The following is an 18,611-nucleotide window of genomic DNA, read 5'->3' on the forward strand; positions in this document are numbered from 1 at the left end:
CATCTCAAGCAGTGCTTGAAATCTTTCATTAGGGCAGTAGGTGTTCCCATGATAAGGGGAGAATTCAGCCCCCTCTTGACTCTCCCCAAAGAGGCTCCCTGTGTGGATGTGTGTCACTTGTCAGCGTGCAGTTGTCTGTCCATCCATCCTCTAACATGTCCCGGATCAGGTGAGTGAATACTGGGACAAGAACAGTTTGCTGAGTGTTTGGCATGCTGGGGCACCTTCTTATTAATTTTGCAGGCAACTATAATAGGAGACCACTGCCAGGCAGGACACAAGGCTGGGCCACTTGTGGTGCTGATTGTGTCTGCAGCATGCATTTCCTTTGCTACTTTTTACTTAGGTGTTTTCCCTGCCTCACTGAATGCTCCATAGTCTGCTTGGCTGTTGTCTTGTCACCAGCAGAGCTTACTTTGAAGCAGCACGTGGAGGAGATGCTGAATGACACAGATGGAGTCAACAAGCAGCACAGGATAGTGTGGGGCTAGCAGGAAAGCAATAGTTTGCTCTTTAAGCAGATGCATCTTCTCTGAAATGATTTTTATGTCATAAGGGACAGAGTGTCTCAAAGATGAGGTGACAAGGTGAACAATAAAGGAGGAGCAAGATGTGATGTGGTTGGCAGATCCAGACAAAAGGCTGTTCCTCATGCTGTTCAGAGCAGTATAGGGGTGTCAGAAGGATCCTGGACCCCCTCCTCACACACACACTCACGTGCTCCATATGTTCTTCTTCTGACACAACATCCAGGATTAGCTGAAGTGGAACTGGTGCAGTCAAATTCCCCCGTGAGTCAGACTGACAGCACAGCTGTCTGTATTCTCCAAGTTCTCCACTGAAACAGAAAACTGCTGCTTTGCTTCACTCAAGCATGGAGATGAGTAGATTACCTGTGGTGGGGTGACCCTCGCTGGACAGCAGGAGCCAATCAAAGCTTTTCTAGTACTCATCTGGACAGAGGAGTGAAAACGCAGAAATAACATGGGCTTTCCACGGGTTCACAGCCTCTTTCAGGCACCCTGCTCTGTTGTGGTGTCCTCCATAGACTGCAGATGGATCTCTGCTCCTTTGTGGAGCTCCAGGGGCTACAGGGGTGCCTCACCATGGGCTGCAGGGGAATCTGTTCTGCTACCTGGAGCAGCTCCTCTTCCTGCTTCTGTACTGACCTGGGTATCTGCACACACCCTCACTCTTCTGTCTGGCTGCAGTTGTACAGGGTTTTTCCCCCTTTCCTAACTGTGTTATCCCAGAGACTCTACCACCATTGCTAATGAGCCCAGCCATGCCCAGCAGCAGGTCTGTGTTGGAGCTTGCTAGCATTGGCTCTGTTAGACACAGGGAAACATCTAGAAGCTTCTCACAGAACCCACCTGTGCAACCCTCCACTACCAAAAACTTGCCCACAAACTGAATACATCACCCAACACAGTGATTCTGCTAATCATCAGACAGGATCTTCAGACTCCTAATTGAATGTGTTTTGTAATGTCAAAGGCAAACACAAACTGCTTCATGCCTTCCCAACCTTCTCTGCTCTATCCTGCTTCTTGAAGGAAGCTTCTGTCTGGAAAATTAGTGAAAAGCCAGAAGGAATCTGGGTTTCAACCCTGCTGATGATTGCTGTGAGCCATCACACCTGCACTCACAGTGTATTCAGCCCCCTGTAACCATTTCATCAGCATCATAAAGCATTGGCAGCTTGTCTCAGTGCTGTGTATTTGTGGTCAGCACTGGAGCTTCTGATGGAGATGAGTGGAAATCAGGTTGTATTTCGTGGTGTAGGTATTTGCCTTCATAGTCTTGCTTTATCTCTCTCTGAACAGCAAAATTCATGTGGCCTGCAAAATATCAGTCTTTTATTCTGGAGACAGAGGTAACCAATGCATTTCCAAATTCCATACTGAGAAATTACTCTGATTTAAGGTTTTGATTTCGATCCTGAATCAGTCTCTCAAGTTGCTCAAGCCAGAGTGAGTTATTAATCCAGTCCTTTTCCTGCCAAGTTCCATGTGCATTTATTCACCTCTGCTGTCAGCAGGAGCAGGCTGGGTATGGTTTGCAAGTGTATGTATTCTTGTCTCTATGTTCCTCATCATAACAATCTCCAGGTATCCCTGCTGTTTATTTCTCCATTAAGAAAGGGAGCCTTGGATGTGTGTCCCCCTGCTCTGACTTGTGAGGAAGGGAAAGTGTTGGCTCACCTTGAACTTGCACGCTGTAGAAGCATGCTGCTTTTCCACAACAAGTGAGAAAAACTGCTCTTCTCTCCAAGTGGAAATAAAATCTGCAGAAGAAACACAACAAAACAACAGAATTCACATTGCAGAAGAGGGCAAACCAAAACAAATTCACTATTCAGATTTATCAGCAAGCAGTCTGGTACACCTGTTATTTAGGCATGCCACAAAAGTACTTTCTAGCATTTTATCACACTCTGGAGAATTTTTTTTAGCTGTTCTCATTCCTGCCTTACTGGCTCTAAGCTCAGCTTTTCCATACAAGCCTTGCCTGCTGTTACACGATGAGGTTGGGGCAGTTAGCTCAACTTTTGTGACCAGCTGGTAATTCAATGCAACTGATCCTCCACAAGAAACAAGGAAGGACTTTCAATCAGAAAATTTAATATCAATTTATATACATGCCTGGGTTCCCATCCCTGCTAGAAGCAGAGTCATATTAGTACAGCATGGTATTGGAGTCCATGCAGAAAGTAGCGGCAGATAGGCACAAGGTCTGTTCCTCTTGTCTGCCTCATCTGGGTTTCATCCAGAAGCTCCAAGACCTTATGGGTCTTGGAGACCCAGATTTTAGTGTGTTCCCTGTCAAAAGGCTGCTATGAGTGAAGGTAGATTAGTTTTAGTCCCTGGTGATCTTGGAGAAAGTGGAACACAGCTCATCAAGCCTTTACAGCATCCCTTCATAAGAAGTGGCAAGCTCATGTCCTTTGCTGTTAATTCTGCTGTGCCTTTTGCCTCTACCAGATCTGGGTTTCTTCTTGTGGTTGCCAGCTAGGCTGCTGCTCTAATTTTGCTTTTCCCATTCCTATCTCCTGTGCAGAGAAGCAGAGGGAGCTGGCTCGGAAGGGGTCCCTGAAGAATGGCAACATGGGAAGCCCAGTTAATCAGCAGCCCAAGAAGAACAACGTGATGGCACGAACAAGGTAAAGGACTGGAAGAGTACTCACAGCTGTGCTCTGAGCTGCAGTCCCTAATGGTCCTGGGGTGGTCAGGGACAGTGTTCATTGCGTTTGCCTTCTGCCAGCCACACTGCAAGAACAGTGATGGTCCTTCCTGGAGCTGGCAGCCCCAAATGCTCTGGGCTGTGTTGCATCCCAGTCCCTGGGAAGATGCAAGAGCACTTGAGCCCAGGACCAGAGGTATTGCAGCCTGTAGAAGGCAGAGGCAGCCCAGCCAGGTCAAAATCAGGGGGTTGATAGAGCCATCCTGCAGGATCTGAGTAGTCTCAGGTAGCACCTGATCCTGCCAGTGGGAAAGGAGCTGTGCTTCTTCATTAAACACAGACTAGTTTAGAGCTTAATTCTGCCTTGGTTGCCTTTGTCACTGTAAGTTCCACTGATCCTTTTTGATGGTGACCTGTTCTGCTACTGACAGATTTAATGAAGGCTTGTAAATAATCTGTCTCTGTGTGATTTTCTACATACCTTCTCCACCCTTGGAACAGCACGGTCACACTTTGCTGGAGATGCTTTGAAGGAGCTCTGTAAGAGAGTATTAGGCAGTATGTCTAGTGAGGTTTACGTGCTGTAAACAAAGACATTCTCAGCTGAATATTTTCTTTTAGAGTATTTCTATTTTTTGCCTGTGCAGACTTCAGTACACTAATGTATTACTTACCTATGTTCAGGAAAGAGGAAACCCCATGAGCCCACAGGATTGCATGCTTTGCATGCTGCTGGAAAGGTGGCAGGTTTTAGTGGAGGACCTCACTTAAAATGATGGAGGAACCTGGGGAATGCTGGATGTTTACTGATGAAGGGGAAAGTTTCCTGGATTACCATATATTAAGTAGAATAGGACCTGCAGGTCAGAGCCTCTCTATATGCAGTGCATCTGAAAGATGAGCTTTCTTGTTCATACTAATTCCCCAGACCCAAAATATTAGCCATAAATCCTGACAGGACCTAGTCAACTTTTAGTTGTAAGCCCCTGAAATACATATGGGGAATATGCTGCATTGCTTCCACTCTGTGTTCAGGTGTTGAGGCCATATAAAAGAGCCAGACCTTTCATGGCAGCAAGAAATTCAGGAACTGTGCTCAGCTGGGTTTTCCATGCCCACTGGTCCTCCTTATCTTCCAAGTACATTCTGGAAAAGCTTGTTTTCTTTTGACAAAAGGCACAAGCTAGCTTCCTGAGAGGAATGGCAGCAGATTTGCTGCTTGAGAGGTTTAGAAACACTGAAATTAGTGGAGGAAGATAATAAGGGAGAGAAGGTGGGATAAATAGAGGTATCTACCTGTAACATGAGCAAATTTTCCATGGAGAGATTGTTGTTTCCAACAAGCTGCCGGTGGAAAGAGTGGAGCAGTGACACCTATTGACAAAAGATTTCAAACAGCCAGCTCAGTTTTTATTTCACTTAAGGACATCTGGGCACCTCTGAATGCTTCAGTCTGTCTGCCACTGACTGGTAACACCAACAAGGCAGAAATGCCACAAGCTTGTTCAAGCAGGTTTTCACAGGGTAACAGTATAATGGGAAATATTCCAGGAGGACACACTGCAAAATTTCCAGATTATTTTTTAAGTCTGAACCGTTGGCTTCCTCAGGTCTCTGCAGGATAATTAAGCTAAAACCATTTCCCCCTTTTTAATAGTTCTGCTCTTCTCATCAAATATGTTTTCCTTTGTGCTTTGCCTCTTCTACTCTCTACTCCACCTCCTCCTTCTTCCCCAAGGCCTCTGTTATTTTGTATTATCCCTGTGGATTTCTGACATCCAGCCTCTAGTACAAGGTTGCCTTCACCATTCAGTCCTCTTCTGGGACGAGGGTGCAGCCAGCCTTACAGGTGAGAGTAATTGGATCCATAACACTCTCAGTCTCCCTAAAATCAAATTAAATTAAATGAGGTAGGGGTGATGCTCTTCCTATGAGTTTAGACAGAGCCCATAACACCATCCACACCACTTGAATACAGCTGAGTGCTACAGTCCACTCAGGGTAACCTGAACTTGGACATTATGGTCCAACCTGTGTGGCTTCAAGTGAGCAAAAACACAAAGACAAAGAAGCTTATACCAGGGCAGCTGCAGACAAAAGCAGCTACCACTGCTACCCGACTTTATTCCAAGGACAGTGGGAAGTGAAGACAAGGACAATCAGGATGTGAGGAAAATACTTAAATCAGAGGCAGAGACATTGTAACAATTTTTGTCTGCAGCAGTTAAATTAAAGTTTTTTGTTATTAAGAGAACAGACACTTCTCAAGAAGAAGATGTAGTGGAGGTTTTTTTCATCAAGTAAATATCACCACAGTGTTCTGCTCCTAGATCACCTGAGAGTGCTTTGTTCACTGATGATTTAATAACTACTGTCAGTGAATATATATGGAGCAGGGACTGGAAAACTGGAGAGTGAAAATGGGAGTCAGTACTTCTGATATCTGTATGGGCAGGCTTGTCTGCCAAATCTCAGCTTCAGCTCCAGACGTCTTTGCTTCTTGACTTCCTGCCTTCATACCTCAGGAGCAGAAGGACTGTCCCACTTCTGTGAGAAGGGCTACTGAATTTTGCAAGTGGATCCCATTTTCTCCAGTCCTCTGGTGCAGCAGTTTGGAAATTCTGCATCAGGTTTTAAATTAATTTATTTAATTTATGTTTCAGTGAACACAGTAAGAAAATATAACTAATTGTGAACCTATGTATCTGCTTTGTTATAGGACTTGATATATCTTACTCTTCCTGAGCCTGACCACTGACGGTGCTTGCCAGGACTTCTTATTTCTAAAATTGTTAATGGCTTGCTGCAATTATCTGTGCAGGAGCAGAAAAACATTTCAGGTAGTTAGAGAGTAGTTGGAGCATGGATGAGATGGATTATCGTACTTAGATTTATATTTCTTAAACTCTTAGTGAAGCATTATTGTGCATCATGGTGTGCTGTTAAAAACCACTTGGAAGAAAGTGATTGACTTACTGAAAGAGAGGATTTTTGTCACTCCTGAGGTTCTTACTTGCTGAACAAAGAATCCTACTGCATTTGTTGGTTTAGTTAATCTTATTTTAATTGCGAACCAAATTATTTTTGCATTTTTTGGATGAAAGGACTCCATTGTGAACAAGATATTATTGTATTAACACATTTTTCTTATCCTAGAAGTTCTGAAGCCTGCACTCCATTTCACAAACTCTCCCAGGCAGTTAAAGGTGCAGAGTCATCCTCAGCCTTTGTAACATTTCTGATTAACTGAAAGTCTTAGCAAAAAAACGGAATTTAAAAAGTGCTGCTCTGACTGGTTTCTTATGCTGGTCACACCAGCTCAGGTTTCTAATATTACTAAATTTAGTACTGAGACCTCAGAAGTGTTGTGTTGCCAGAGGCCTGGATAGGGATTCAGAAAGAGGCACCACATAATATCCCTGATGTCCAACAGCAGAATAGTGGGATCACTCTGGCCTCTGGCTTCCCCTCGCCTCCTTCTCCTATGTGCTTACTGCTGGTGTCAGGTGCCCCTGCCAGGAAAAAAACAAGCAACAAGAAAATGAGCAATCTGATATGACAGGCAATGCTAGCCAAACAGGTTTACCAGAATGAAGTACAGAATGTCCCAATGTTGTTTTTTTATTTCCAGGAAGGGGTATGTTCCTAGGGCATGCCCAGTGTTAATCCCTGTGAAACCACTGTAGGCTACCCAGAGACACATCTTGCTCCCTCTGAATTGCACCCATTTAAACATCTTCACTAATAAGTGGGGGCTTGCAAAGAGGTGGAATGGGGAAAGCCAACTATCATACAGCTTTACCCTAGGCAGTGTGTGGTTCTGAGCTTTACCGTGTGGTTAATGGACAACATTTAATTATTTCAGGCTCGTCGTTCCCAACAAGGGCTACTCGTCGCTAGACCAGAGTCCAGATGAAAAGCCCCTGGTAGCCCTGGATACAGACAGGTATGCAAAAGGTTAAAAACGTGATATACATGACAGCTTAAGTGGGTTTTCATGACAGAGGGCAGCACTCACATTCTTCCCTCCACTGTTCCCTCTGACCTATGCCATGGTGGGTCTCTATGTAAGAACAAGGGAGAAGAGCTGTGAGAAAAGATCTGAGGGTCACAGATGAAAGCTGCTCTACAGGCTCCCTTGATGTAGCTTCTCTGTGCCTGAAGAACAGTTTCATGGCACAAGAAAGATAGGACTAAGTGGGGAGTACAGGTCTCATCTAACCAATTCCTTCTTCACTGTACTTGTACTTCCCTGCAGTGATGATGACTTCGATATGTCCAGATATTCCTCCTCGGGATACTCATCAGCTGAGGTGAGTTATACTCTCCCCTGCCTTCCTTGCCATGAATACAAGTAACAGAGCAGCCAGAAATTGCTTATAGAGTCCTTGCACAGGCAGAAATGACCACACAACAAATTTAGTAGTGGTATAGACTCCGTGAGTCTGGAAGGGGCCATGGCAGAAACTGTGTCATGTTGCTTTCTTCCCTGATGATGATGCAGAGATCTGCCCATCAGCAGTTTTCACAGCTACCTTTGGTTTCACTCAAACTTTCCCTCATTCTGCCTAGTCCTGCAGTGACCCATGAGGTGCAAAAGCATCATCTTGACTGCCATGGCAGCTCAGCAACTGTACACATGCCAAGGACACAAATACAGGATCTAAGGGTGTGCTGTGATTTCCAGTTACTGGAGTCAGGGTCACCCAGTGTGTGTTTACTTGGAGCAAGCAGAAATTCCAGGGAGGACTTGCAGATATGAACTCTTGCCCTTTCAAAGAGAAAAGGCAGGAAGCTCAGGCTTGTTAGTCCCTCTGCATTGTTTCTGAGTAAATTCCTGTACTCTCTCATGAATTTGTTGTTTGGCCTCTTGTAAGAAGCCTCTGGCTACTGCTTCTGCAGGATTTTGTATCCAGGGGCTGAGCAGCCATTCTGCCCACAAACTGCTCAGAACTCTTGCCCCTTGTATCTCTTCCTTGGATAAAATACCTCTGAAACCCTGGGAAACAGCCAAGAGCAGTGACCATGTCAGATGATCTGAGCTGTTTCTGTGCCCTAAGTGTTGTTTATATAGATCCAGTCAGACAGCACTTGAACCTGAGATCACGGAGCCAAACTTTACCATCTTTTCACTGCTATAGCGTGCCCCAGACTGAGAGGGGGGACTGCCCATCTGCCAGTTAATAATATTATTGCATTACTTTGACTGAGGGCTTGTCCTTAGGGAAAAATTATTCCATTACAAAATAGTTTATCTCACTCTAGATATTCCTACTCTGGAGGATATTCCTCCCCTCACCTGAGGTCAAATCTAGGACTGTGGGGCAATTGTTAACGATGGGGAAATACATTCCCAAATAAGGGAATGAGGGATGAATCCTTCATCTTCTGACCACCAGAAGTAAGAAGTCCCAAGTGTTTGACTGTTTGTCTCTTTGTCTGTAGCAGATCAACCAAGACTTGAACATCCAGCTGCTAAAGGATGGGTACCGGTTAGATGAGATCCCGGATGACGAGGACCTCGACCTAATCCCCCCTAAATCTGTCAACCCCACCTGCATGTGTTGCCAAGCCACCTCCTCCACCGCCTGTCACATCCAGTAGTGAGGCCGGCAGGCTGTGATCAGTGCTTTCCACTATAACTGTAAAACTTAACAGCCATTGCTTCCTCCTATGGTAGGACGTGCACCTCTTTGTGTTCATGGAGCCAGGAGAAACCAAAAAATTCATTTTATGATTGGTTGATAACTTATTTTAAACTATGGTAAAACAAAAGAGAAGTTGCTCAATGTGCCAGGCAGTGCCTGGCAGAGCTGACTGGTCTGGAGAGCGAATGCAGAGGGGTCCAGAGATACCTCCTTGGTTTGTTTAGGCACTGGGGATATTTTGTAAAGTGTCTTTTTCCAGAATGGGAAAGGTCAGATGGGACTTCAGGTAATCCTGCCCACTGAAACCGATCCATTTGAAAGATTAGGGCAAGTAGGAGGTATCAAAGTGTTTTACCAATGAGAGGAAGTCAGTTCTTAATTCATTCACTAAACCTGTTTCATTCGCATAACCAAAACAATATTATAACTGGGGCACAGGAATGGGGACGGACCAGGGCATCCTTTCTTATGGCAAGGCTAGCCAGGACTAGCATGACACAATTCATTCACCTGCAAAAGGGACAAGTAGCTGACATCTCACTGTGAGTCAGTACTAGCTAGAGCTGTTGTGTCACTTAGCCAATGCAATCTACCCTTAGCGCCACATTAAATTACCACCAAACACATCAGGTTCAATCTGCAATCCACTCATGCACTTCAAGGACTTGCTTATTGCCCAGGAATACCAACCACACTTGTGACTTCAGTTCAGTCACGTATTCTGACTTCAGCCTGTATTTAATCCCTGTGCAATCCATCTCTTTCCAAAAATCTTAAATTTTGTTCAACTGAGAAGAAATTAATCCTGCATGAGTCAGGACTTGAGATGTGCTGAACAACAGTGCTGGAAAAGCTAGTTGAAGACAGCACATTTTAAGAGTGCTTGACTCCTGATATTCTCTTGACACTGTGTCTCTGGGTGCTTGTGGGAGAAACTCATTAATGCTGAAGTCATCAGTATGGTGGGGTCAGACTTGAGAGGAATTTTCAGCAGCAGCAGAGTTATGAACAGCTTCAGCTGAAAGATGCCCATGAGAGGAAACTGCTGTTCACACCCTGTCTGCCCCATTGTGAGCCAGACATGGTACCAGGTCAGGAGCAGTTGGTGCTGCAAAATTAGGAAACCTGTTACATTAGCTTGCTGGTCTGAGCTCCCAGCTCACCAGCAGATTGTTTTGAATGCAGAATCACTTCTGGAATTAGGAAACATGTCCTCTCCCTGACTGCAGCATATGCAAGGGATGGGCTGGCATTTTTCTTGGTGTTGAAATCTTTTGCCACAGGCACAATTCTTGTGTTTCCCTGGCCTTTCAGGAGGAAGGACCACCTGCCTTGGGTCATCACCTGCTTTGTAGGCTAGGAAAGGAAAAAAAATTAGGGCAGTTCTGAGCTTCCCATCAGAATTCCTGAGTCACAAAGCAGAGCCTGAGCTGCACCACAACAGATGGATTCCCCATCTGAAATCTATATGAAGTGAGCTGAGTCTTTAAGAAGTCTTAATTAGCAGGAGATTTTTTAAACATCCTGGAGATTTACTCTGTGCAGTGCAAAACTTGATACCAGCCACAGTGTGAGTGAAAGAGCAGGCACACAAGATTCCCAGGCTTATTTACTAGATGTTGTTGACAACTGTTAAAGCTGTGCTTGTCCCCTCTGCCTAAAAAACATGCTGCCACTCTGGTTCCAGGCCATAGAAAGAGGACTTGAATGGTGCTGCTTGCTGAGCATCCCTGCCTCTTCATACAGAAGTGATGGTTAACTTGCCAACTCTTGTGGGGATAGTGTTCCTCAAGTGAATTCATCTCCTTTTCTCACTACCTGGTAGTGCTGCTAAGGGGGAATATTTCCAAAATACAACTCAGGTATGAGGTTGTCCAGAAGTGAGGAAAGTAGAGAGTACAAAAAAAGATTAAAGGGAAAAACATTCCTTAAGGAGTCTTTTTTAATGGGGAATGTCATCAAAACATAATAGAAATACCATGGTCAAGCCAAATCCTGTAGGACATGACCAATGCTCTTTAAATCTTCACTCTTCTGGAGAGGGACTTTGCAGTTCAGCACTGGTATCATGGAATGTCTTCATCACATTTATCCTCCTGGGTCAGTCTCTGTGCCTTCCAGCCAGGCTGCACACCTCAGCCTTTCCCACAGCCCTTGCTCAGGAGCTCAGAGCATTTCAGAGTGCCTGCTAGAGCAACAAGCCATCCCTTCACCTGGGCCAGCCACTGAGGGCTGAACACCCCACAGGTCTCCATCATGCTGCCATCATAGAATGATGCCATCATCCAGGTTCAAAAACACCCTTAAGATCACCGAGTCCAGCTATAGCCAAGCACTGTCCTGTTCAGTCTAGGATAGAATGAGGCTTGCTGTTACTCTTATCTCTCAGGGTTAACACCTTTCCTCTGAGGGACAGACTTAGTGGACTTGGCAGTGCTGGATTAACAGTTGGATTCTATGATCTTAAAGGTCTTTTCCAACCTGAGGGGTTGTATGACACCCACTGTCCCATGGCACCATTACCAAGTCCTTTTATTGCCCCTGTTGCTGGTTTTTGCCTGCCATGTGCCCTGACACATTCCCCAGCCCTGCAACTGCCTTCAGCCCTTTGCATTTTGTGATGTGCATCTGCTTCTAGCACAGCCCTTTAGGGAGGGAGGGAGATTAATTCAGATGTTCCACTTGGTGCTTCCTCCAAATACAAACCGAAGCACAACTCAAGCATTTTTGCCTGTGCACAGAAGGAGTTGGTTGTAGAAATAGTTGGTTTGGCATGACAGTACAGGACCATAAAATGGCAATTTTTTGGCTTCTCCTCTCTATGCTTTGTGTTCATATATTTTATTAGGGGAATGATGTAGAAAGGGTGGGGAAAAGTAGTTACCTGTGTAGGGTTGTTATCAGAGAGGCTGAGTGGCTTAAGGCAATGCACATGTGGCTGTCATAGAAAACTGAACACTAACCCTTCTGAACTGCAGCCCCTTCAGCAGATTATGACCATACAGCATGTTTGTTGGCTCATTATGGAATATTGAGGACTGCCCATTGGTAGGTATCAACCACAGATATCAATCCCCCTTGTCTGGCCTCACATTCAGACCTTTGCTTTAGCCAGCAGGTTTTCCAAATGCCCTCAGAGTCACAGAATAGGTAAGGCTGGAAGGGGCCACCGTGGGGTCATCTGATCCAGCCTCTCTGCTCAAGCAAACCTTGTTGGATTTTATGCTGAGGTGATTTCCTGGGAAGGTGTGGAGATAGATGGCTGTCCTGGCGCTGCTATCCTTAGACCAGTCTCTGCTATCAGGGCCAGAAAAAGGCAGAAGGCAAGAGCACAGACTCTGTGACAACATTTCTACAAAATCTACAGAGCTGCTGGGTGCTCTCCTAAATGCAGATGGCATGCAAGAAAGAAAATTGTTCCTTCCTCCAGTCTTTGCACCAAACAAGATGGCCCTCTCAGGCCACATTTTCAATCCAAAGTTGTACAGAAAACCAAGGGGAGGAACACCATGGAGTATGAAATGCTGCATTGCTGTCTACCTAAATTACCATGCAAACAGCACTCTGTTCCATCTCTCTTGTCTGCAAACACCACATTTCCAGATGTCTTTGGGAGGAGGAACATCCTCCTAGTCTTGAGGAAGGTCTATAGATAGTGTGTTCATGTGTTTGTACATAAACCTCAGCTGAAAGGAGGCTGATGCCCATTCTGAAGGCTCATTTGATATCTTACCAGACACATCTTGAAGTGAGCCCTTGGAAGAGCCACTGGTTGATATCTGACATTGCTGCATGTCTGTCCCTAACATGTGTGCTTGGCCATTGGATCTGCTGTGCTCTCCTGGCTGTCCTGCCTGCAAATGCCTTGCAACTGCAAAACCAGGTGACCATTCCTGCTGCATGGACTTTGAGAGGAACTTCAGGACAGCTTCCCCCACAGACAAGAGAGACTCAGCTCCTTCTGGTTTGTTTCACCAGCTCTTGTCCCAAAGGAGGCACCCACTGTGTTCAGTGGTTCACTGGCTGACACACAGGTCTGCAATCCTGAGCAGGATCCTTCCCTTTCCATGCACAGTCTGATCCTGGGCTGGCCTGCAGGCTGTGCAGGAGAATGCAGGAGGCTTGAAAAATGCAGCGCCCTGTGTGTGACTCAACAGAAACATGAAGATGCTTTTGAAGAAAGGAAGGACCCAGCTGGGCAACAGATGGAAGACAGGAAAAGGAAAACAAGCAATAACTGGAAAGATTGCCAAGTGCTGTTGTGGCCTTGGGCAGATCCCAGTTGTCCGAGTTGATCTGTCTCAGTGCAGTGCTGATGCCAGCAGGGAGCAAAGCTTGCTTTCAGATGTACACACCAGAAACATCCTGTCCCTGAGCTGGCACTACAGCCAGCTACAGCCCTGGTGGGTCTGCTGGACTCTTAAAGCACAGAAAAATGAGATCTTAGGTCTTTGCTGCTGTACGTTTTTGCTCTAACCTCGGGCAAGTCACATCCCATCTTGATGTCAGTTCCCTTCTGGGGCACATGGGAGAAACCTGCCTTCCCAAAGTGCTGCCACCATCCTGCATGGATACTGTCAAGTGTGAGAGGCACCATTGATAGGACAGTTCTGCAAGAAGGATGTAAATATAATGCTTTAGAAATTTAATTCCTGTTTTCAAAGTACTACTCTGCTTTCCCTCTCTTTACCATCTTCTGATGTTCCTCATGCATGCCAGAATGCAGCAGGGTGGAGGTTAGTACAAAGGTTAAACATCTTTGGAGAAAGATGTTTGTCAAGGATGTGTTATCCAGTTACTTGGCAGCTGACTCTTGCACAGCTGGCTTCTGAGTTTGCCTGCTCCCAGAGGGAACATGTACAAAGATGTGATGACCCAACAGCACCATCCACTGATAGCAGAATTAAGGAATTTAGGAGTACAGCTTGGGATGGCAAGTAGTCACAAAGGAGAACAGAGGATTGAAACGCTCATTTTTGGGATATTCCTATGGCAATTTCATGCTCTTGCTTTTAGCAACCATATGATCATCTTAGCCTTTAGACTGGTGGTTCTGTCTGGGCTCATCCTTTGCTTTTCGATTCTCACTTCACACCCACATGGGGTACTGCCACTCTTACCTAGAATGCCGTGGGCTTTGGCACCTGGCTGCTGCTTGGCTCAGCAAGCTTGGGCTGCATGATCAAAAGCAACGTCTGCATAGAGGAGCAGTGCCACAGGGCTAGCTGGGAAGGCATGGAAAGGTCTTCATTTTAAGCTGCTTTTCACCTCTAGGCATACTTGTCTATTCCTTTTAAGACTCAGCTGTGAGAGGGATTGCTCCAAACTGCACCTCATCAGAAAAACCCATCTTTGTTACAGAACCACACAAGACCTGAAGCAGAAGGGCCAGGAATTTAGCATAAAGAGAGATTTTGTGGCTGGGATTATCTGCAGGAGGTCAGTGGAGGTTTCTCATAGGGGTTGTGGTCCATATTTTAACTTCCTGTATTATGCAGCTGAGCTGCTGCATTGCTTCCCAAAAATTACAGCTACTTCCCTTCCTTTGCCCCACTTGACATTGTTGGCAGTCCCAGGATGACAGCAGCTGAACACTGCCTGTCTGAGCACATCTTTGACAGCTTGCTGGGGAGGCAGAGGCTGGGCTGACTGAGATCACACAGAGCACAGCCCCGTGGCCCATGCAAGCATGCAGCAAACCTTGTCACAGAGCAGGTTGCAGCTTTCCCTGGTGCTTACTTGAAAGCAGTAGGCACCAGGAAAAGGCCACTGGAAGGCCATCCTATGTCTCATTGCTACTAAGATATTTACCCTCCCAGAGCAGCATTTCTCCCCTAGCTGCCCATGCAGTTGTACCAGGTGTGCTCCTGGGAAGCACTGCTCTTCACCCAGGCTGCCTTTCTGCCTTTGCAACCTAAATAAGTTGCAACTCCATTTGGTACCCACCTTCCTCAAGCCTCCATGATTTGGGAGACACAGTTTGTTGAGAGATGTAATATAGACACATGGAAAGAGCTGAAAAACTTGGGCAAGCACTCTTCATGACAGATCTTCATGTCCACCCCCAGTTCACACATTTGTTTGTTCCATTTCTTTGCATGGAGAAGCTGCAGTAGCAGCTGTGTTCAACTTGTGGCTGCCTCTGCCCCAAGACAAACCCCAAGCAAAAGTCAGGCCAGCTGTAGGTCCATGAACAGATGGGGTGAGAATCAGACAGGAGGCTGGGATTTCTCTTCACCCACATGAAGGCTGTGGGGCTGAGGATTCACCAGGTTCGTGCAAAACCTGGTGAGATGCAGCCCACCAAGCCGGATGCCTTCACCCTCCTGGCCTCAGTGCCATGGGTCCAGGTCTGTGGTCCCAGACCTGCCAACCCACGTGCTCCTGGTGTGGGCTGGAGTCCTGCAGCAGAGGCCTTAGTGGGGAGCCTGTTGGCTCTGCTTTTGCTGCACTGGGGCAGGGTGCTGTGAGATACTGGTGGGGCTGTAGTTCTGCCGGGAGAAAGACTCTGGTGGAGGATGAAGTCTTTGCGGGGGAGACAATTCAGAAAGTTGGGTTTTTCCCCTCCCCTTTTTGCACTTTTTAAACCCTTTTTACTCCTTCCACAGAGGTTATTGAACCTTCAGTTTAATAAGGGAGATGAGCTGCCATTAAATAAGTTTCTGAAGGGTCTGAAAGCAGGTGCTGGCTCGCGTGCAGAGCCGGTCTGTGCCTGACACGATTTCCAGACCTCGTTGTCCAACCTGTAGCAGAGTCACCCCATGAGCTGGGCAAGGACTGGGGTGGTAGGGTCAGCACTGGCCATCATGCCAAACAGCCATGGCTTCCCAAACTGAAGAAGAATCAGACCAGAAAATGGGGGAAGGAGCAACCGCAGTAGAAGGATAGCTAGTTGTCACAAGTAATCTTCGGTATCCGTGTCCAGTGGTTAGTCCTAGAATTGCAAGCCTTGTTATATTGCACACACGTCCTCCTTCCACTCCCCTTTTCTCAAAGCAGCCGTCGCCTTTCTTCCCCCTGCCCCATGCACTAGTGATGAGCATCAGAGGCAGTTGCACCAAAGTGATTCTCAGCCCAGTTCTGCATCCCCCCTTCTCACCCAAACCCAAGGCAACCCGGACAGTTGTTGGCCTTCACAAGTCTAGTAACTCCAGTTGGGTTTTTTTCCTTGTGTTTCATGGCTTCCTTCCCACGCACTCTAGCAGGGCAGTACAGGAGGCTCTGATCATGTCCCAGGAAGTTTCTTTGCCCCCAGCAGCACCTTGCAGACATGCACCTTACTGGGAATGTACTGGGTCAATGCTGGTGAGATCTGGCACTGCCGATCTTGAATGGGTGGCAGTTGATGGGGATCCACCCAAGGAAGTTGGCAGAAAGTGGCTACTGTCCCTTTTCTTTTCTTTTTTGAGGGAAAGGGGGATTTTTTTGGCATTACAATTATTGTCCATCTTCCAGTGGCCAAGTTCTGGGCTGCATTAATAATTGGGGTTCACTGGCTGTCCAGGCAGGTGTGGAGCTCTGCACCAACCTTAATAGCAAATGTCATGGCTGTAGCTAGAGCCTGTGTACAGGATGGGTTTCTCCCATCCTGGCAAAGTACTTTCAGCAGGCTCCAGATGGACACTTCTGGCAGACAGAAAAACAGCACTCCTCCAAGTCCAGAACAAATCTGCACTTCCATTTTGTGTCCTCAGCATGGGAAAAAAAATCAGCCTGAGCAAATGCCTTCCTGGTCTCCATTCCCCGTGTGGTGCCTGGTGCCCCAGGGGAAGGGGTGGTGGGAGGTATTTCAAGGTCACCAAAAGCAAGATACTTTTTGGATTTATTTAATGGAAATACATTTCAGGACAGGAGACCTCCCGACCTTTGTGTTAATCTCAAGAGCAGATGAATTTCTGGCTGTCCTTGCATATAGTGAAATATAGCTGAAACAGCCAATCACAAATAGAGTTAAATGTAGGGTTTGACCTGAATAACCTTTTAATTAGGAAGATAAATTTGTTGTAGCTTGACCTTAGTCCTTGTTAGGAACTTGCTAATCATTTGACATGCAGAGTGTATTAATGCTGCACTTAACTTGGCCATTGTTTTTTTTTATCTGGTTTTGGGAGTTTTCTCACTTCCAAAGCATCAGTCTGCATCCTGTATGGGTTTTCTTTTGTTCCCTTTTTTCCCATTCAGATCATGTAGCACACTGTTGTACTTTTGTTCCCGTCTGTGTAGAGTATTGCCTTAAACAAATCAGTTGTGTTATGGTTTGTTTTGGGTTTTCTCTTTTCTACCATCAGTTTTATGCATTAATTTATTTTAAAACGTGGGGGTTTTTTTCAAAAACATGAAAAACGTGTATAGTATTTTTTTTTAACATTTCCATTGCAGTATTTATCATTGTTACTGGTTGTGTGTAGTGTAACGGAATTAATGATATTAAAAAGCATACATATGAAAACCAGCCTGACAGCCTTTTTTTTCATTGGAGCAAACCACAGCAAGGGAGTGTGGACTGCACCAGCTCCTCTGAGCCCCCAGCAGTTGCAGATGCTGAAACCAGGGGTGCAGCCTTCACTCCACGGCCTGCTTGGTCCCAGAAGCAGCAGCTGCTGTGACCTGTGTGAATGGCAGAGGTAAATATTCCAGGGCTGGCCACCAACGTTTGGGAAACATGAGTCCCCAGGGCAGCAGGAAGGCACACAAGGCTGCACCCAGCTCCTGTATCTGGTCAGCAAGAAGCAGAAAGAACTGGTGCATCTGTATGACACCAATGGGTGAAATAACCTTTTCTCCAGCCCTGCAGCTATTCTGCCCCTCTAAGCTGTTGGCACAGGAGCCAAGCCCTGATTTTAAAGTCCAATACCAGCAGCTGGAAAACCTGTGGACCACCAGGGATAGAGGACAGCCATGGAGGCCAGTGGATCATGCTGGCAACAAATCTGTTGCAGGATTAGTACCCCCACAGCTGAGAGGCTTGGGTTCCACCTCTGCACAGTGGTGCTCCCCAGACCTGTGACCTGGCTTGCTCCAAGACACTGCAGTGTCCACCTTCCCCTGCCATCCTCCCACTGACTCCCTGCAGGGAATGGGGCTGATGGAAAGCCTAAACCTGGCCCAGCAGAGACCAGTAGGGTGTGAAAATCAAGGGCAGCTTGTTTTCTTCTTCTCTAAGGACACATAATTCACTTTTGCTGGGACCCGCTCAGGTGTTCCAGGTTGTCCAGCAGCAAACCAGGCAGGGATCTGCAGCCCTTCAGGGGCACAGGTCGGCATCTCCCCTGCCAGGATGGGTGTGGGTCTGCTGCCATTGATCTGCCAAACTGAAGCAGCAGAGGGGCTGGAACAGAGAGCACAGCAGGGCTCTGAGTGGGCACAGTGTCACAGGCCAGGCCAGAGCAGGGCTTGGCTTGTCCCCATCCCTGCAGGGGCATCTCTGCTCAGCTCCCCAGCTCTGGAGAAAGCAAACTCAGTTCATGCCATTCCCACCCTGGCATGAGCCAGCTGCCTCTGCACTGAGATGGGTGAGGATTGCTCTCTTTGATTGCAGAAACCATTTCTTGGATGGAACTGCAAACAAGGCTCAACACAGGATCACCCAAATCCAGCTTTTAATTAAAAAGGGGAGACAGAGCAGGCAATAATTTCCCTGGCTACCTCATCAGGCTGGGACAGCTGTGCTGGTGCTGTGACACAGTCATTAGTGGCACTGGTGTGGGGGTCTCTGCAGCTGGATTGCTGTAGGATTTCCAAGGAAATACAGGAGAAAGGGGCTTGAAAAGCCACAATCAC

The 18,611-nt window shown here is 46.6% G+C and overlaps 1 protein-coding gene across 3 annotated transcripts in view; it reads left to right on the forward strand.

Annotated features, from left to right (window-relative positions):
* FAM219A (family with sequence similarity 219 member A) overlaps positions 1-17,280 on the forward strand; it is a 91,864-nt gene extending 74,584 nt beyond the window's left edge. For 2 of the 3 annotated variants that reach the window (XM_058043993.1, XM_058043995.1), the window contains exons 3-6: positions 3,061-3,163; positions 7,049-7,129; positions 7,442-7,496; positions 8,629-17,280. In XM_058043993.1, coding sequence (XP_057899976.1) covers positions 3,061-3,163; positions 7,049-7,129; positions 7,442-7,496; positions 8,629-8,787 — 398 coding nt within the window. In that variant the 3' untranslated portion in view covers positions 8,788-17,280. The remainder of the gene's footprint in view (positions 1-3,060; positions 3,164-7,048; positions 7,130-7,441; positions 7,497-8,628) is intronic. The other variant, XM_058043994.1, reaches the window with a different exon arrangement.
* Positions 17,281-18,611: the final 1,331 nt, after the last annotated feature.

Source organism: Melospiza georgiana, chromosome Z (assembly GCF_028018845.1).
Source record: "Melospiza georgiana isolate bMelGeo1 chromosome Z, bMelGeo1.pri, whole genome shotgun sequence".
In the NCBI taxonomy this organism is placed as follows: domain Eukaryota; kingdom Metazoa; phylum Chordata; class Aves; order Passeriformes; family Passerellidae; genus Melospiza; species Melospiza georgiana.